The following is a 14,749-nucleotide window of genomic DNA, read 5'->3' on the forward strand; positions in this document are numbered from 1 at the left end:
ATTTTTTTTCTTTACTATTAAGAACTTTCTTTTATTTCTTGCAGATGAACAAACAACAACTCCAGACAGTTAGAGAACAATTTCAGGCTTTCTTGAATGGTGAAACACAGATTATTGCCGACGAAGCATTTTGGAATGCAATTCAAAGCTATTATGAGGTATTGCTCCCTTTCTCTTTGAAGCCATTATTCCTGTATTATTTGTGGTTTCACTTTTAGTCTGTGGGTCTTGACATTTGCATGTTAATCTTTGTACCTTAAGATGATATCATTGCATTTGCTGTAGTGGTTCCCTGATGTCAATCAGCAGTAAGAATCCTGGCTCATCTACTGGACCCAAAGTAGATTACAAAAGCCACTGTAGCATTTTCTGCTAACACCTAGAATTAATATTGACCAGATATCTTCCAGTCCATGGATTCACTGTTGATGGAGCGACAATGATCACAGTTTAATTGCAATGCAGCTGTAAAATGCACGAAAATGTGTGAGAAAACACAACAGGTCATCCAACATCCACAGGAAGTAAAAACAACCAATCTTTTGGGCTTGAGGTCTTTGTTGGGAACCAGTAAAGCAGGAGGTACCTGAATAAAAAGGTGAGAGGAGGGGGGAGCAGCACAGACTAACAGGTAAGAGGTGATGAATGCAGATGGGAACGTGCAAGAGAGAGGCTGAGAAGTCGCAGGGAGAGGGCAGACAGGTGGGAGAAGGAAGAGAAAGGGGTGGGGAAAGAGCCTGGGGAAATGGGGGGTTGGTGGAAATTGGTGGTCGCTATTGATTCTGATTGGTTGGAGACTGCCAAGACTGAATGCCAGGTGTGGCTCCTCCAACTTGCTGGTGGGCTCTGTTTGGCAGTACCTGACGCCATGAGCAGATGTGCAGAGCAAAACTCGAAAGTCTGCAGACACCTTATTGAGGTTGAAACATAATACTGGAGAAACTCAGCAGGTAAAACCGTGTACTTTATAGAGCAAAGATAAAGATATGTAACCAACATTTTGGGTTTGAGCCCTTCATCAAGGCATAAGCAAAATGACGACAAGTGTCTGAACACAAAGGCAGTGGGGAGGAGAAGCACAGTCCCACAGGCATGAGGCAATAGGTGGATAAGGGAGGGAGGGCGCACCAGCAAACCAGGAGAGGAGGGATAGCTCTGTGAATAGGGAGGGAAGGGGGTAGAACACAATAAAATTTAGGCAGGCACCCAAACATAATGGTAGGTGGGAGGGTAAGGGGGAAGAGCACAGTCTCAGAGGCAGGTAATGTGGGCAGCCAGACATGTAGGTGGAATTAAAATGGTTGGCCACAGGAAGGTCTTTGCTGTGGCAGCAGACAGAGTGAAGGTGCTCAATGAAACAATGTACCCGTCTTCATCCAGTCACTACAGAGAGCAGAGAGAGGAAGATGTGTCTGGTGATGGTAAAACTGCCGCCCATCCTTTTAATTCCAGGATCTAACTGCTTTTCCTGATGTGTAATTAATGGCTCAGGCCTGAAATATTGTTACCTTTTACCTCCTATTGGTGCTCCATGACCTGCTGAGTTTCTCTAGAATATTTGTGTGTTGCACTCAATCCCAGCATTTGCAGAATTTCTTGTTTAACTCTTATTTGCATCTGTAAAATCTGTTAAATAAATTGGCTGGGATGTTCTCCACAGGCATGTTCTCCCCAGGGAAGCAAAATGTCTCAATTGACTGGAATGAAGTCTTAGTTAATGTATCTTTCAGACTTTGTGGAATAATATTAATTTAAATATCTTTTGGTATTTTGTTTTGAAATATTTCATATTTGGGATTGATAGAGGCATTCGTATTTTATCAACTGCTGTGACAGCTGATTCATCCTGCGGATACCTTTCAAAGTATTTCCCTGAGACGTTTACGCTTGAAGACCTTGTAATCTGTAAAGTCTTACTGAGCTGGTTGGTGCCAACTTCCCTGAAGATGATCATGGCTTGGGACATGAATTTGGTAAAATTAGCCTCTTTTAAACTGTAGCCCTACTGGGACCTCGGTGCGATTAGTGGAGCAAATGTGCTGGAAGCACCTTTTAAATTGCAAGGAGAATCTACCCATTAAGTTGTTCCGCCCCCGCAATGTCACCAGAAGTACTGCCGGATATTCAGATGCTGGCTGCCCAGTGACGCACGCACGCAAGGGCTGACGTCAATGGAATAAGCGGGTCGGCCATTTTTGTTTTCAAATTGCCTGTGGTCACAAACTAGGGAAGTTCAACTGGGTTCCCTGACTACCTCTGAGGTAGGTCAGGGCCTGGTTGGATTCTGACGGGGTTGACCAAGTCAGACCCTTTCTAACTAGGGCGCTAAACCAGGAAAATTGCCCACTTAACCCTATTTACATGGCCCCTCATTGGAGTCTATCAGGGAGAAAGAGAGACTGGACAGCTCATTGGTCAACAGAAGATTTTGGACAACTACATGACAAATTACTGCAAGAAAATATGATTGTAGAACAAAGTCTGTTAGCATTGGCTGGGGGAAATCAAAGCATTTATAATAGAATATTTTTAAAAAACACCATCAGTAAAAGTTATCTGCTGTGAAGTTGACTCCAGCATGTTAAAAGCTGACTGGATGATAAAATGTAAGAAGTTGAGTATAGTGTTTTGTGTGTTTAAATAAAATTTATGGTAGGGAGAAACTGATGCAACATGACTTCATTTGCAAGATTAATTAGATATTGGAAATATGTTAAAGAATTCTCTTTCACGAGATTTTTAAAAGGATTTGTAGGAAGTGTAACAATTGAAATATAACATTGAATCCCGTTTTTTTGCCACAACCAATTATTAATGTTGTGACAGTCATATTATTGATACCTGCCTTCATTTTGCAGAAGTAGGATTATGAAGCAACTCAAAATGTTGCTGGTACTTGAGAGAACTGCAGAGGGGAGAAATGGGTCCTCTGTTATATGTCCCAAGTAATGAAATGAAGTCATGTATGCATGCCAAACCCTATGCTGAATGTTCTATTAAAGGCAATGGAGCTCAATGCATGTGCATTGCTGTGTCACGTGTTCAACTAGCATTGCTTTTCCACTTTTGATTTTTTTTTCTCTCTCCATAACAGTTTAATGTAATATATCAATCTCTGCATCAACATGGACTTTCACATTTTTTCTTCACACTTCACCATTTCACAAGTAATTTATTCCATCCTTCAGAGCCAAAACAACTTCTGTTTTGAAACTCGATTGCTGCAGCGTTGACCATTTAAAAATCTGTTAATATCCCAGAATAATTTAATAATCACGATTCTGCTGATCCCAGCTGCGTCTCAGTCACCACTGGTGTACGGCTTCTTATGCTCTGCCAATGTGACCCTTTCTACAAGGTGGTCTGAGCCACAGCTGTTGACGCTGAAAAAAATTAAAATGGCTTAATTTAAGAATTAAATGACTATTGAAATTGAGCATTTATTTAAAAATGGTGTTCATTACTACTTTAATGAAGTATTATTTATAAATATGCATTGAATTAAAGAAAAATGGACAAAAGGGCTTTCTCATACTTTAAAATGAAGATTTGTGACCCCTTCCATGTGAATGAGACCATGATGAATGCATCAACTGTGCCTGGTGGAAAATGAAGGTCCATCCCTTGATTCAGATGCTGTTAAAGTTCCTGGTCTCGGTGGTGATCCCAGGGGCAGCACAGTCAGAAAAAAACCGTATCTGACCTTCAGTGCATTCCTAACTTGAGAGCTATAGAATGCGCGGAGGGCCACATCCAGAATGCCATGCCCTGCTGGTGATTCTGTGTGGACCAGTGCATCCATTTGAATGAATATAGCAGAGAAATTTGGTCAGTGATGGAGTAGACGGAGTTTTAAAAGCAAGCTCGGAATGTCGTAATGCTGGTGTGGTCTCGTCACATTTGGTAGTGAACACCAAGCCACTTTGTCCTCTATCCTTGAATGATGAAGATTGCACTTGATGGAAAAATAAAGGGAGGGGGGGAAAGAATGTATTTGGAGGGTTTGGGGACTCTGACATGGAGGTAAGTCTGTTTGCAACGTCAGAAAAAAATGAGGCTTCTGATTCTACTCCATTCAACAGAAAAAAAGCTCACCCTCTTGGTGTAGAACACACATGTCAAACTCAGGCCCGCGGGCCAAATTTGGCTCATGATATAATTATATTTGCCCCACAAGATCATATCAAATATGTATTAGAGCTGGCCCGCTGGCCGCCATGCCAGTATAGCGCATGCACAGCTAATACTACAAATCCCAGAATGCTTTGCAAATGCATTGGTGCCGGCCCGTCAGCCCGTTAATCGCCCCCACCTCCTCTCTTTACTTTCATTAGCACCTGCGACCTGTCGCCCAACTCGCATGTAATAAACCCCTTACGGAAAATGGCCAAACGAAAGGCAGAAAACAGGACCTTTCAAGACAGGTGGGAGGCAGACTATATGTTCATCATTTTAAAAGACAAACCTGTTTGTCATTGAAGCAAGTTGTTATTTTTTTTGACTTGTTGGCTTGTGGAAAAAAAAATACATTTGAAAGGAGCTTAAAGGCTATAGAGAAATATTATTTATTGAATATTTTTCATTTGTTAATGCTTCTTCTGGAAAGAGTTTAACCAAAACTATTATTAAACATTTATTTTAATAAGAAAAAGTCTAACATTACATATGTTGAAAGAAGAGAAAACATGCAGACGTTGTTGAAAATTTAGTTTGGCCCACGACTTAGTCCAAGTTTTTAATTTTGGCCCTCCGTGAATTTGAGTTTGACACCCCTGGTGTAGAATGTCGGTTAAATAGAGAAGGCAGCCCCAGTGAGGTACCTCCTCAAGTTTCCCAGCATGCACAGGAGGAATAGCCATTTGAAGGAGAATTGCCCATCATGTGAAGACTGAAGTCAGCCTTGTTTAGGTGGATCCCTTTGGGAGTTCAGAGCTGCTGCATTGCACTTCTGCCACATCTCAGTGTCTTGGCAAGGGAAAGTAATTCAGCTAATGACTTCACTTTTCCTTCTGAAATTTATGTCACAGTTGATCTATATGGGGTGTCTTTTGTTTGCGTATAATCTGTCAAACATCAGCCTTCTAATTGATGGCTTGAACTACAAGTTGCATTCCATGTCGTGCCACTGAAGAGATGGTTGTTAATAAAAAAAATATAAATATTTCATTCTGCATTTCAGAATCATAAAATAGTGAGCATTAGGAATAACTAAACTTTTTTTTAAGCATTTTCAGGGCAAAGTTGAAGAGTGCATGACAGCTGAATGTAATTCTTGTGGCTTGCAGAAATAAGCTGGACACACCAGTAGAATAGAGCAACTTAAAATGAATTAAATAAGCCGATTAATCGTGAGCCTGTAAGGTAATCATGCCTGACTAATGCAAGTGCAAACCCGGAGCAATACAACCACTTTACAGCTAATCTCTTAGATGTTCTTGCAGACCATTCAAATTCACTCAATCATTGGAGCCAAGTGCACTAACAATAAACTAGGCAAACTACTTGGGATGTAAATGTGCACGAGCCTCAAAATCCTAAAGGTAGATCCAGTTGAGTCAATTTGGCAAAATTTAGGAGAATAAAAAAAGTGGAGAGATTGGCATGGACAGATCAAAAAGAAAAAGTCCTATCCATTTCAGGTAATTTCCCAGTCTCCCAATACGAAACAGTATGCCCTGTCCAGTGTCCCTGCTAAGCTGTACGCCCTCACAAATTGGCTGTGGCGCCCGCACAAAGGAAATCCTTGAGCGCACACTTGCGCATGGGTGCTGTCCATTTTGTGTGAACGCACATGGATCGCTTGTGTGCGCATACAGCTCAGAGGGAACACGGGTTCCTGATCCACCAGATGCAGCAGAAAAGTGCCCATAAGTGGAGTGATAGTGGTCTGAGAGTTGCTCAGTATCAACCCTATGAGGGCAGTTTGTCTTTGAGATTAAAAAAAGTGACCTACAAGGCCATCTCATTATCAATTCCATTGTCAAATGACAAATGTGAAGCAGCAAGAGCAGGAACATTGAATGTACTCTGGGCAAAGGTCCTGATTGTCTTTTCACCAGGAGTCACTTGGGAGCAGAAGTAGAAAGTTGTGGCTGCCGAATGGACCTGTGTTAAATGAGATAATCAATACAAAAGGAAGTCCAACTATCATCTTTACCAAGGTGTCTGCTGTGGATGCATTACCTGTGTTCGTTTTCGTGAGTACAACCACTGTGGAGTCCAATTTTCACATTGAAAATTGGAGCCACACTTGTGTGCAAATCTGTCCTATGCTAACTGGGATATATTCTCTAGACTGAAATTAGAATTGTCACCTTGGTCAGAATCAGAATTTATTGGCACGATCATGTCATGAAATTCATTGTTTTGCCACACCATCACAGTGCGAACATTTATATAAACCACCTTACAAAATAAAAATAAATCAAGAAAAAGGCAAAGTAAGATCGTGTCTGTGGTTCATTGTTCTTTCAGGAATCTGATGGTGGAGGGAAATAAGGTGTCCTTTGCCACTCAGTGCTCATCGTCTTGATGGTAGCAGAGTGAGGAGGGCATGGCCTGGGTAGTGGGGCTCCTTGAGGATAGAGGCTGCTTTCTTGAGACACTGTCTCTTGTAGATGTTCTCGATGGAGTGGAGGCTGGTGCCTGTGATTTCACAGGCTGAGTTAACCACTCTCTGGAGATTTTTCTTATCCTGAATATTGGCTCCTCCGTACCAGACACCAATGCAACCAGCCAGAATGCTCCCCAATGGAGGTTTTTGAAGGTCTTTGCTGCAATTCCAAATATCCTCAAATTCCTCCGAAAGTATAGGCACTGGTGAGCTGCCTTCATGATTGCATTGACATGTCTGCTCCAGGACAGATCCTCGGCGATGATGACACCGCAGAATTTGAAGTTCCTGATCCTCTCCACTTCTGAGCCCTCTGAGGACTGATTCATGCTCTTCTGACTTTCTCCTGAAGTTCACAATCATCATCTTGGTTTTGCTAATGTGGTGTTCAAGGTTGTTGGTGTGAGAACATTCAATAAGCTGATGTATCTCCCTCCTATACGCTTCTTCATTGTCGTTAGTGATTCTATTGACAACTGCAGTGTCATCGGCAAATTTGTCAATAGCATTGGAATTGTGCCTGGCACAATGAGTAGAGCAGTGGGCTAAGCTCTAATCCTCGTGGTGCACCTGTGTTGATCGTAAGTGAGGTGGAGACGTTTCCAATTCGTACTGACTGTGGTCTTCTGATGAGGAAGTTAATGACCCTGTTGCAGAGAGGGGTACAGAGGTCCAGGGTTTTGTAGTTTGTTGACCAACACTGAGGGAATAATGATGTTGAAGGCTGAACTATAGTCGATGAAGAGCAGTCATATGTATGAGTTGTTGTTTTCTAGGTGATCCAGAATCCGATCATTTAACAGGATCATTAAGCCAGGACACAGGCGGCTTTGGAAAAGAATGCCAAGATCCCTGGCAGTTGCAAAAAATAATGAATTACCAAGATGAAGCTCTAACACAGATCTACATGCATACTGAGTGATGGAGGTGGCATCTTTGGAAAAAGATCAATCACTTCTCAGCTAATGATTCAAATTGAACCTCTGTAGACCTGTCATAACTAGCTCAGAATGTGACAGACATTTAAATTGAATGGAGGAGGCAGCTGTTCAATGGAGCAAAGGATCAGGCTGAAACATTTGCCACCATCTGTTGCGTGAAGTATTTTCAGTTTGGATTCGGCCTTGATTCGACAGAAGGATGAGTCTGCACAATCACTGTTAAAACGCAGCATTTTTTATTCACCTTCCAATCATTAATCATGATCTTGAGTTTTACATATACTTTCAACATCAGGGGAATTTCAAGCTGATGAACTCCTTTGGTCTCTTTCAGCTCTGATTCCTTTATCCCTGACATTGGTCACGAGGCCCTGACAAGGGAGGGAGTCCTGAGCATTTTGCATCCTCTGATAAAACAAAGTCTGCAAGTCATTGTAATTACCAGGAGTTAAATGTGCCATTTTTGCCTTGATAACACCTCATTCTAAATTGCTGAATCTTGTCATTTCTGCAGACGTAACTCTATGAAGTATCTTCATGACTTGTGCAACCCTGGACTGTTAAAACCATAGACTATTTGCATGTCACAATTAAGCAGTATCACAAATTTAATTAATCTGAGATTTTGAATTAATGATCCTTTGGTTAATTCATCATATTTTCTTACTTTCATAGAATCTAGTCTTTAGTCGACCTCTTGAGCTGTCAGAGGTTGTTTGACGTGAAGCATTAGCTCCATTACTCTTCCCACAGATGCGACCTGACCTGCTAAACATTTCCATCATTTTTGGTCTTACTTTCGCTGAGTGGAGGCAACAGTCTTTGGTCCCTAACAATAACCCAGGTACTGGGTTAAATGTAGCTGTGCATGCAGCAGAACTGCGGTTGATGTGTTGCCACAGAAATCGGGACACATCCCATCAGTCGGATAAGCAGCAAGCTGGGATGGCTGACAATGGACTCCCATGTTGAACCTTTCCCCACTAGGGAGGTCTTAAGTGCAGTTAGATTTATTCATAATAATATGATTGTATTCTTTTCTGCTTTGGTGTGTTGCATCTCCTGTAATTTTTAGATTTTGTGGAGGAAATTAAATAAAAATTTGTTGCTTTCAGCAAAATGAAGACACTGCAAAAGTCGATGGATATGAAAAATGTCCAGTGAATGTTCCCAAATCTCATGTAAAATGTGGCGGCTTGAAGATTTGCTTGCATGTTATTCTTAGGTTTGGAATTCATTGGAACAGTGAAAAATTTGGGCTTATTTTGTCCATGTATCTTGGAGACTAAAGTTACCTCATTTGCCAAGAACATTACTTGACCACAATTTTACTTAATCTTCCTCTTCTAAAAATGTTATGTTAATTCCAATTTCAAATCTCTTCATGATAATGTATGAATCATAATATGTTGTATGGAAAGAGCAACTTGTCCGTGAACTACTCTTTGCAGACGATGCCGCTTTAGTTGCCCATTCAGAGCCAACTCTTCAGCGCTTGACGTCCTGTTTTGCGGAAACTGCCAAAATGTTTGGCCTGGAAGTCAACCTGAAGAAAACTGGTCCTCCATCAGCCAGCTCCCCACCATGACTACCATCCCCCCCCACATCTCCATCGGGCACACAAAACTCAAAACGGTCAACCAGTTTACCTATCTCGGCTCCACCATTTCATCGGACGCAAGGATCGACAACGAGATAGACAACAGACTCGCCAAGGCAAATAGCGCCTTTGGAAGACTACACAGAGTCTGGAAAAACAACCAACTGAAAAACCTCACAAAGATTAGCGTATACAGAGCCGTTGTCATACCCACACTCCTGTTCAGCTCCGAATCATGGGTCCTCTACCGCATCACCTAGAACACTTCCACCAACGTTGTCTTCGCTCCATCCTCAACATTCATTGGAGCGACTTCATCACCAACATCGAAGTACTCGAGATGGCAGAGGCCGACAGCATCGAATCCACGCTGCTGAAGATCCAACTGCGCTGGGTAGGTCACGTCTCCAGAATGGAGGACCATCGCCTTCCCAAGATTGTGTTATATGGCGAGCTCTCCACTGGTCACCGAGACAGAGATGCACCAAAGAAGAGGTACAAGGACTGTTTAAAGAAATCTCTTTGTGCCTGTCACATTGACCACCGCCAGTGGGCTGATATCACCTCAAACCGTGCATCTTGGCGCCTCACAGTTCGGCGGGCAGCAGCCTCCTTTGAAGAAGACCGCAGAGCCCACCTCACTGACAAAAGCCAAAGGAGGAGAAACCCAACACCCAACCCCAACCAACCAATTTTCCCTTGCAACCGCTGCAACCGTGTCTGCCTGTCCCGCGTCGGACTTGTCAGCCACAAACGAGCCTGCAGCTGACGTGGACATTACCCCTCCATAAATCTTCATCCGCGAAGCCAAGCCAAAGAGAAAGAGTATGGAAATTATCCTATCCATTCAACCTGGGATTGTGTTTTTCAAGTGTAAGAACACTGCTTCATCCAATCAAACAACTGGAGCAAAAAACTGTAAAAAGGCAAGTGAATTTCCCATCAAAAATGTTTGAATGGATGAACAGCGGGACCTTGGGGTCCAAATCCATACATCCCTCAAGGTTGCTGCACAGTTAAGAATGCTATGGGATTTTGGGCTTCATTAATAGGAGGATTGAGTTCAAGAATCAGAAGGTCATGTTCCAACTCTACAAGTGTCTGGTGAAGTGACACTCTGAGCATTGTTCTTATTTCTGGTCACCTCATTTTAGGAAAGATATAGAAGCTATTGGAGAAGGTGCAGAGGAGATTTACCAGGATATTGCCTGGATTGGAAAATATGTCTTATGATAGAAGGTTAGCTGAACTCAGACTTTGTTCTCTGGAGCACAGAAAGATGAGAAGGGACTTGATAGAGGTCTACAAGATTGAGAGACATAGAACGAGTGGGGAGCCAGTGCCTTTTCCCCCGGGCAGGAATAGCAAACCCCAGAGGACATGTACAAAGTGAGGGGAAGGAAGTTTAGGGGAGACATAAGAGGTATGTTTTTCTATGCAGAGAATTGTGGGTGCCTGCAATGCCTTGCCAGGGATGGAGGCTGAAACATTAGGGTCATTTAAGAGACTCTTAGACAGGCACATGGATGGAAGAAAAATAGAGGGTTATAAGGTAGAGGGTTTAGTACTTTTTTTTAAGGAATATATGGTTCGGCACAACATTAATGGCTGAAGAGCCTGTATTCAAAGTTCTATTCGGTAGTGTTCTGTTCTCCTTTTGCCTTGTATTCATAAAAATAAAATGGTTCTTGGCTTCATCTAATTTTTATTTTCACATTTCTTGTTTCTTTCTGATGAAAAATTAACAACTACAACACCTGTTGGCCTCCTACTGTGCTTTTGATTTGGTTTGAAATCTGATATGCAGCTTCCAAGTGTTTAACATGGGTCATTTGTGATCTTGGTCCTTCTTTTGCCAGTTGTCGATTAGAATTGCATCAATCGGCAGTAGCTCCAGTCTTTCCCACCCCCGCCCCAGCCCCCTCACCCGGTCATCCTTCCCTTGTCTTTCAATTCAGATTTCTGTCTGGTTTTTTTTTTCATTCATACCTTGAGGAAGGTGTCAGCCTGAAACATCGGTAATGCACCGTTACCTCCTATTCTGGGTTCCTCCAGCATTTCTGTGTTTTAATTACAATCACAGTGTCTGTAGAGTTTTGTGTTTCACTCCCAGATCTTGGAGTCAGGTTCCACAAACATTAAGTAATAAGAAGTTTTTAAAACAGGAGTGAACATGGTTTGATCCAGATAGGAAATACCAGATCACAGTATATAGGATGGTGCAGGCATAGTTGCCCTTGAGAAGTGGAATAGTTATGCCCAAGGTTGGAGCTAATGGAGATCATGGAAGATCTGTCCACTCTCTGGAAGCACACTGAAATCCAAGCTATATTGAGAGTGTTACCTTCATCAATGTTGTAATACAATTGTATTTTAACTAATCCTTCTTTAAAACAAGACACATTCCAGTATTCTCTCTCCTGCTATGAATCATGACACAGTGGAAGTCACACTGTGCTTATGACATAGACACCGGATTCTTCTTTTCCTTTTTTTCTGAAGGTGTTGTTTCCTTGCTGAGAAATATAATTAAAGATGCCATGCTTACCTAGTTTGACGCAACACGTGCATCATTTTCAATGGTGAGAATTTATGGGAAGGAGTATCACTGCCACCCCACATGGCATGTCCACCTATGTAATTACAGGACTCTTGGCTAAGGTTTTCCATTGCTAATTCTGGGCTAGTTCCATTTTCCTACATTTGGTCAATATCCTTGAGTTCTCTGGCTGCATGTTGCAAATGCGGACCAGTCTCTCAGTGAAAGGATTGCCCTTGGGTCCCTCCTAAATCTCTTCCCCTCTCACTTCAAACCTGTGCTCTGCAATTCTTGAACGGTTTACCCTGAGAAAAAGCCTGTGAGCATCCACTTTTTTCATGCCTTTCATGATTTTATAAACCTTTTTATGGTCATCCCTCAGACTCTTACCCTAGAGGAAATAAGACACAGCCTATCTAATCACTTCCTTTAACTCAAGCCCTCCAGACCTGGCAACATCTGGTCACTCTCCCCTGCACTACTACCATCTTTTTGATCTCCTTTGTGACAGATTATGTTATATTTTATATGATACATAGATATGTTTTAAAGGAGATAAATTGTACGAGGTTTTTAGTTAGGTCACACACAGATACAAACACTTCAAACCAGATCTCATTTAAAATTCCAGAGCTCTGCTCAAACCAGACAGTCCAGGCTCCGAGTGCCTTTGCAAAAACTTTGAAGAATGCCTATAAAGACTTCACAATTTAGATGTTAATTGGACATGCTGTGGAGTAATGATTGCTGTTTAGGAAAGCAACAGATGAACAAACTCAGAAGATTGGGTCCAGTGCCGCGGTCTGAGTGCAGTTTGCTGTTCTAGGAAGGTCGTGTGGTTTTGCAAGCAGAGAGAGTCAAACAGGTTTTTCTCAGAGAGAGAGAGAAAATTCAGTGCTACAGTTCTACGGTTCAGCAGCAGCTGGGACTGGAACAGGTCAAGCTGGCAAGCTTGTGGAAAAACCCCATTTTGAAGACAGGTTGTGAGTTCTTAGTTCAGCCTGGTCAAAGCCCTTGTGACCCATGCAAGAGGAGAGGACTGGCTGGCTGTATAATGTTTCACTTGAAATAAGAGAAACAAAAAAGGAACTCTATGGTGACCTGAAAGAAAGAGATTATCATCTGGAAAACCTTGATGGGGTAAACTTCTTCGGCAAGACACTGAAGTGGCTGATCAGAAGGAATCAATTGTGGGTGTCCAACAAGCAACAAATCTCTGAAAACCAATAAGAACCTTTCTTAGCATTAATCATTTACCTTTCGAGCACCAAAGCCTGGTGAAGTTCATAAATGTTAAATTTTGTGCACAGCATAAGAATTGCCTGATACAGGTGAAATTGGAGTAGTGAGAAGTGAGATTGGACTGTGAATTAAAGAACTTTGCAAACTTGTATTCACATTACATACATGTGCACTTAGAATTAGAAGGGGGTTAAGTTGATGGTAATAAGTTAAAGTTTGATCCTGTTTTCATTTTTAAAGAAAAAAGTAACTTTTGTTTAAGTAACCATTTGTCTTGGTGAATATCTATTGCTGCTGGGTTTTGGGGTCCTCTGGGCCCATAACACCTTCCCATTAGCTGGTTGACACAGTTCAACAAGTGTGGTCTCATCAAGATCGTGTACAGACGTACTGTGAGGTCCCAACTTTTTTGATGATCATGGACTTTTGAAAAGTGTTGATTTTTTTTGTTTAATCAATTTTTTTTAAAGACCAAGAAACATTAAACAGAAGAAAAGTAAGAAAATTTTGATGTTCGGTTCCAGACTCCCAAGCCCACAGACTGCCCTTACAAAGCAAGAGGTCAGACACATGTGCTTCAGACCTTGCCTTGTTCTCAATTTCTATCCTGCAGTTCTCGAGCGTCGATACACAGAATGGTTTATCATGGGCACTGCATCTGTCTGGGCCCATCTACTGGCCATTATCATTGACCTGGCCTGTTCAAGATTTCAAGGAACTCGCTACTGTAACTCTCCTCCTGGGATACTCTGCGGCACGGTTGGCGAAGCAGTAAGTGCAGCACCTTTGCAGCATTAGTAATCAGGACTGGGGTTCCAATCCCGCGTTGTCTGTAAGGAGTTTATACGTTCTTCTCTTGTCTACATTGGTTTTCCCCAGGGGCTCTGGTTTCCTCCCACCATTCAAAACGTATCAGAGGTGTAGGCTGAAATGGCCTGTTCCCATGGTGGATGTCTAAATTTAAACATCTCCCATCCACCATTTCTGTCACAAAGAAATGCATGGGGTCCCGGCCACCAAGTGGAGGTTCCCCCTCCATGTTGCACACAATCCTGACTTGGAAATTTATTGGCAATCCTTCATTGGGCCAAAGCCAATAGTAGAATATTTAAAGAGATTGATGGTGGAGAAGTTTTTTAAAATGTACCAGTTTGCATGGGAGGAAAGGAGTAAAGTGTGAGGCACTCACTTGGAATGATGTGAAGTTTAATTAGAATTCAGAGGGCTGTGCACATCATATTGTTCCACCTTTTCTTGTGTGTTTCATCAAAATTTGAGGATGGTGTATTCACTGTTGAGGTAATGTCACGCTGATTGGTGGAATATGATTTCTAAACTCTGAGGACTAAATTCTATTTTCTGTTCAATGTTACAGAAATATAGAAAATTTGCAACAAATCCAGCCCTTTGTATCCTATTCTCTTGTTTGTTTCTCCTGTGGGCTTCCTTACTCTTGTGGTGTGGTCTCTGTTTAAGATGAATATAAGTTTTTTTGTGTCCTGAACAATATTTACCCCAACCAGCACCTAGAAACCGATTGTGTGATCTTTTATCAATCCGCAAATAATGCCTATATTGCCATGTTGACCACGTTCCAGAAGTACATCTATTTCTTTCTATTAAACAGAATTCCTTGGAGTATTCTTATTCTACTTTTTCTGACAGCTATTGCATTAAGACTTGGGATCCCAAGCCATTCTCCTTGCTTGGTGAACTTAAACCAGTTGGGAAATTTTGATTGAACTGGACACATTAAATTACTATTGATTTTTGTTCACATCCAATAGTACAGCACTGCATCATAGTTTCAGCCA

The 14,749-nt window shown here is 41.9% G+C and overlaps 1 protein-coding gene across 2 annotated transcripts in view; it reads left to right on the forward strand.

Moving 5' to 3' along the window:
• The window catches only part of cadps2 (Ca++-dependent secretion activator 2), a 533,161-nt gene that overhangs the window by 127,133 nt on the left and 391,279 nt on the right, over positions 1 to 14,749 (forward strand). For both annotated transcript variants that reach the window (XM_069903385.1, XM_069903386.1), the window contains exon 2: positions 45 to 158. In XM_069903385.1, the coding sequence (XP_069759486.1) occupies positions 45 to 158 (114 nt within the window). The remainder of the gene's footprint in view (positions 1 to 44; positions 159 to 14,749) is intronic.

Source organism: Narcine bancroftii, chromosome 11 (assembly GCF_036971445.1).
Source record: "Narcine bancroftii isolate sNarBan1 chromosome 11, sNarBan1.hap1, whole genome shotgun sequence".
Taxonomy (NCBI): Eukaryota; Metazoa; Chordata; class Chondrichthyes; order Torpediniformes; family Narcinidae; genus Narcine; species Narcine bancroftii.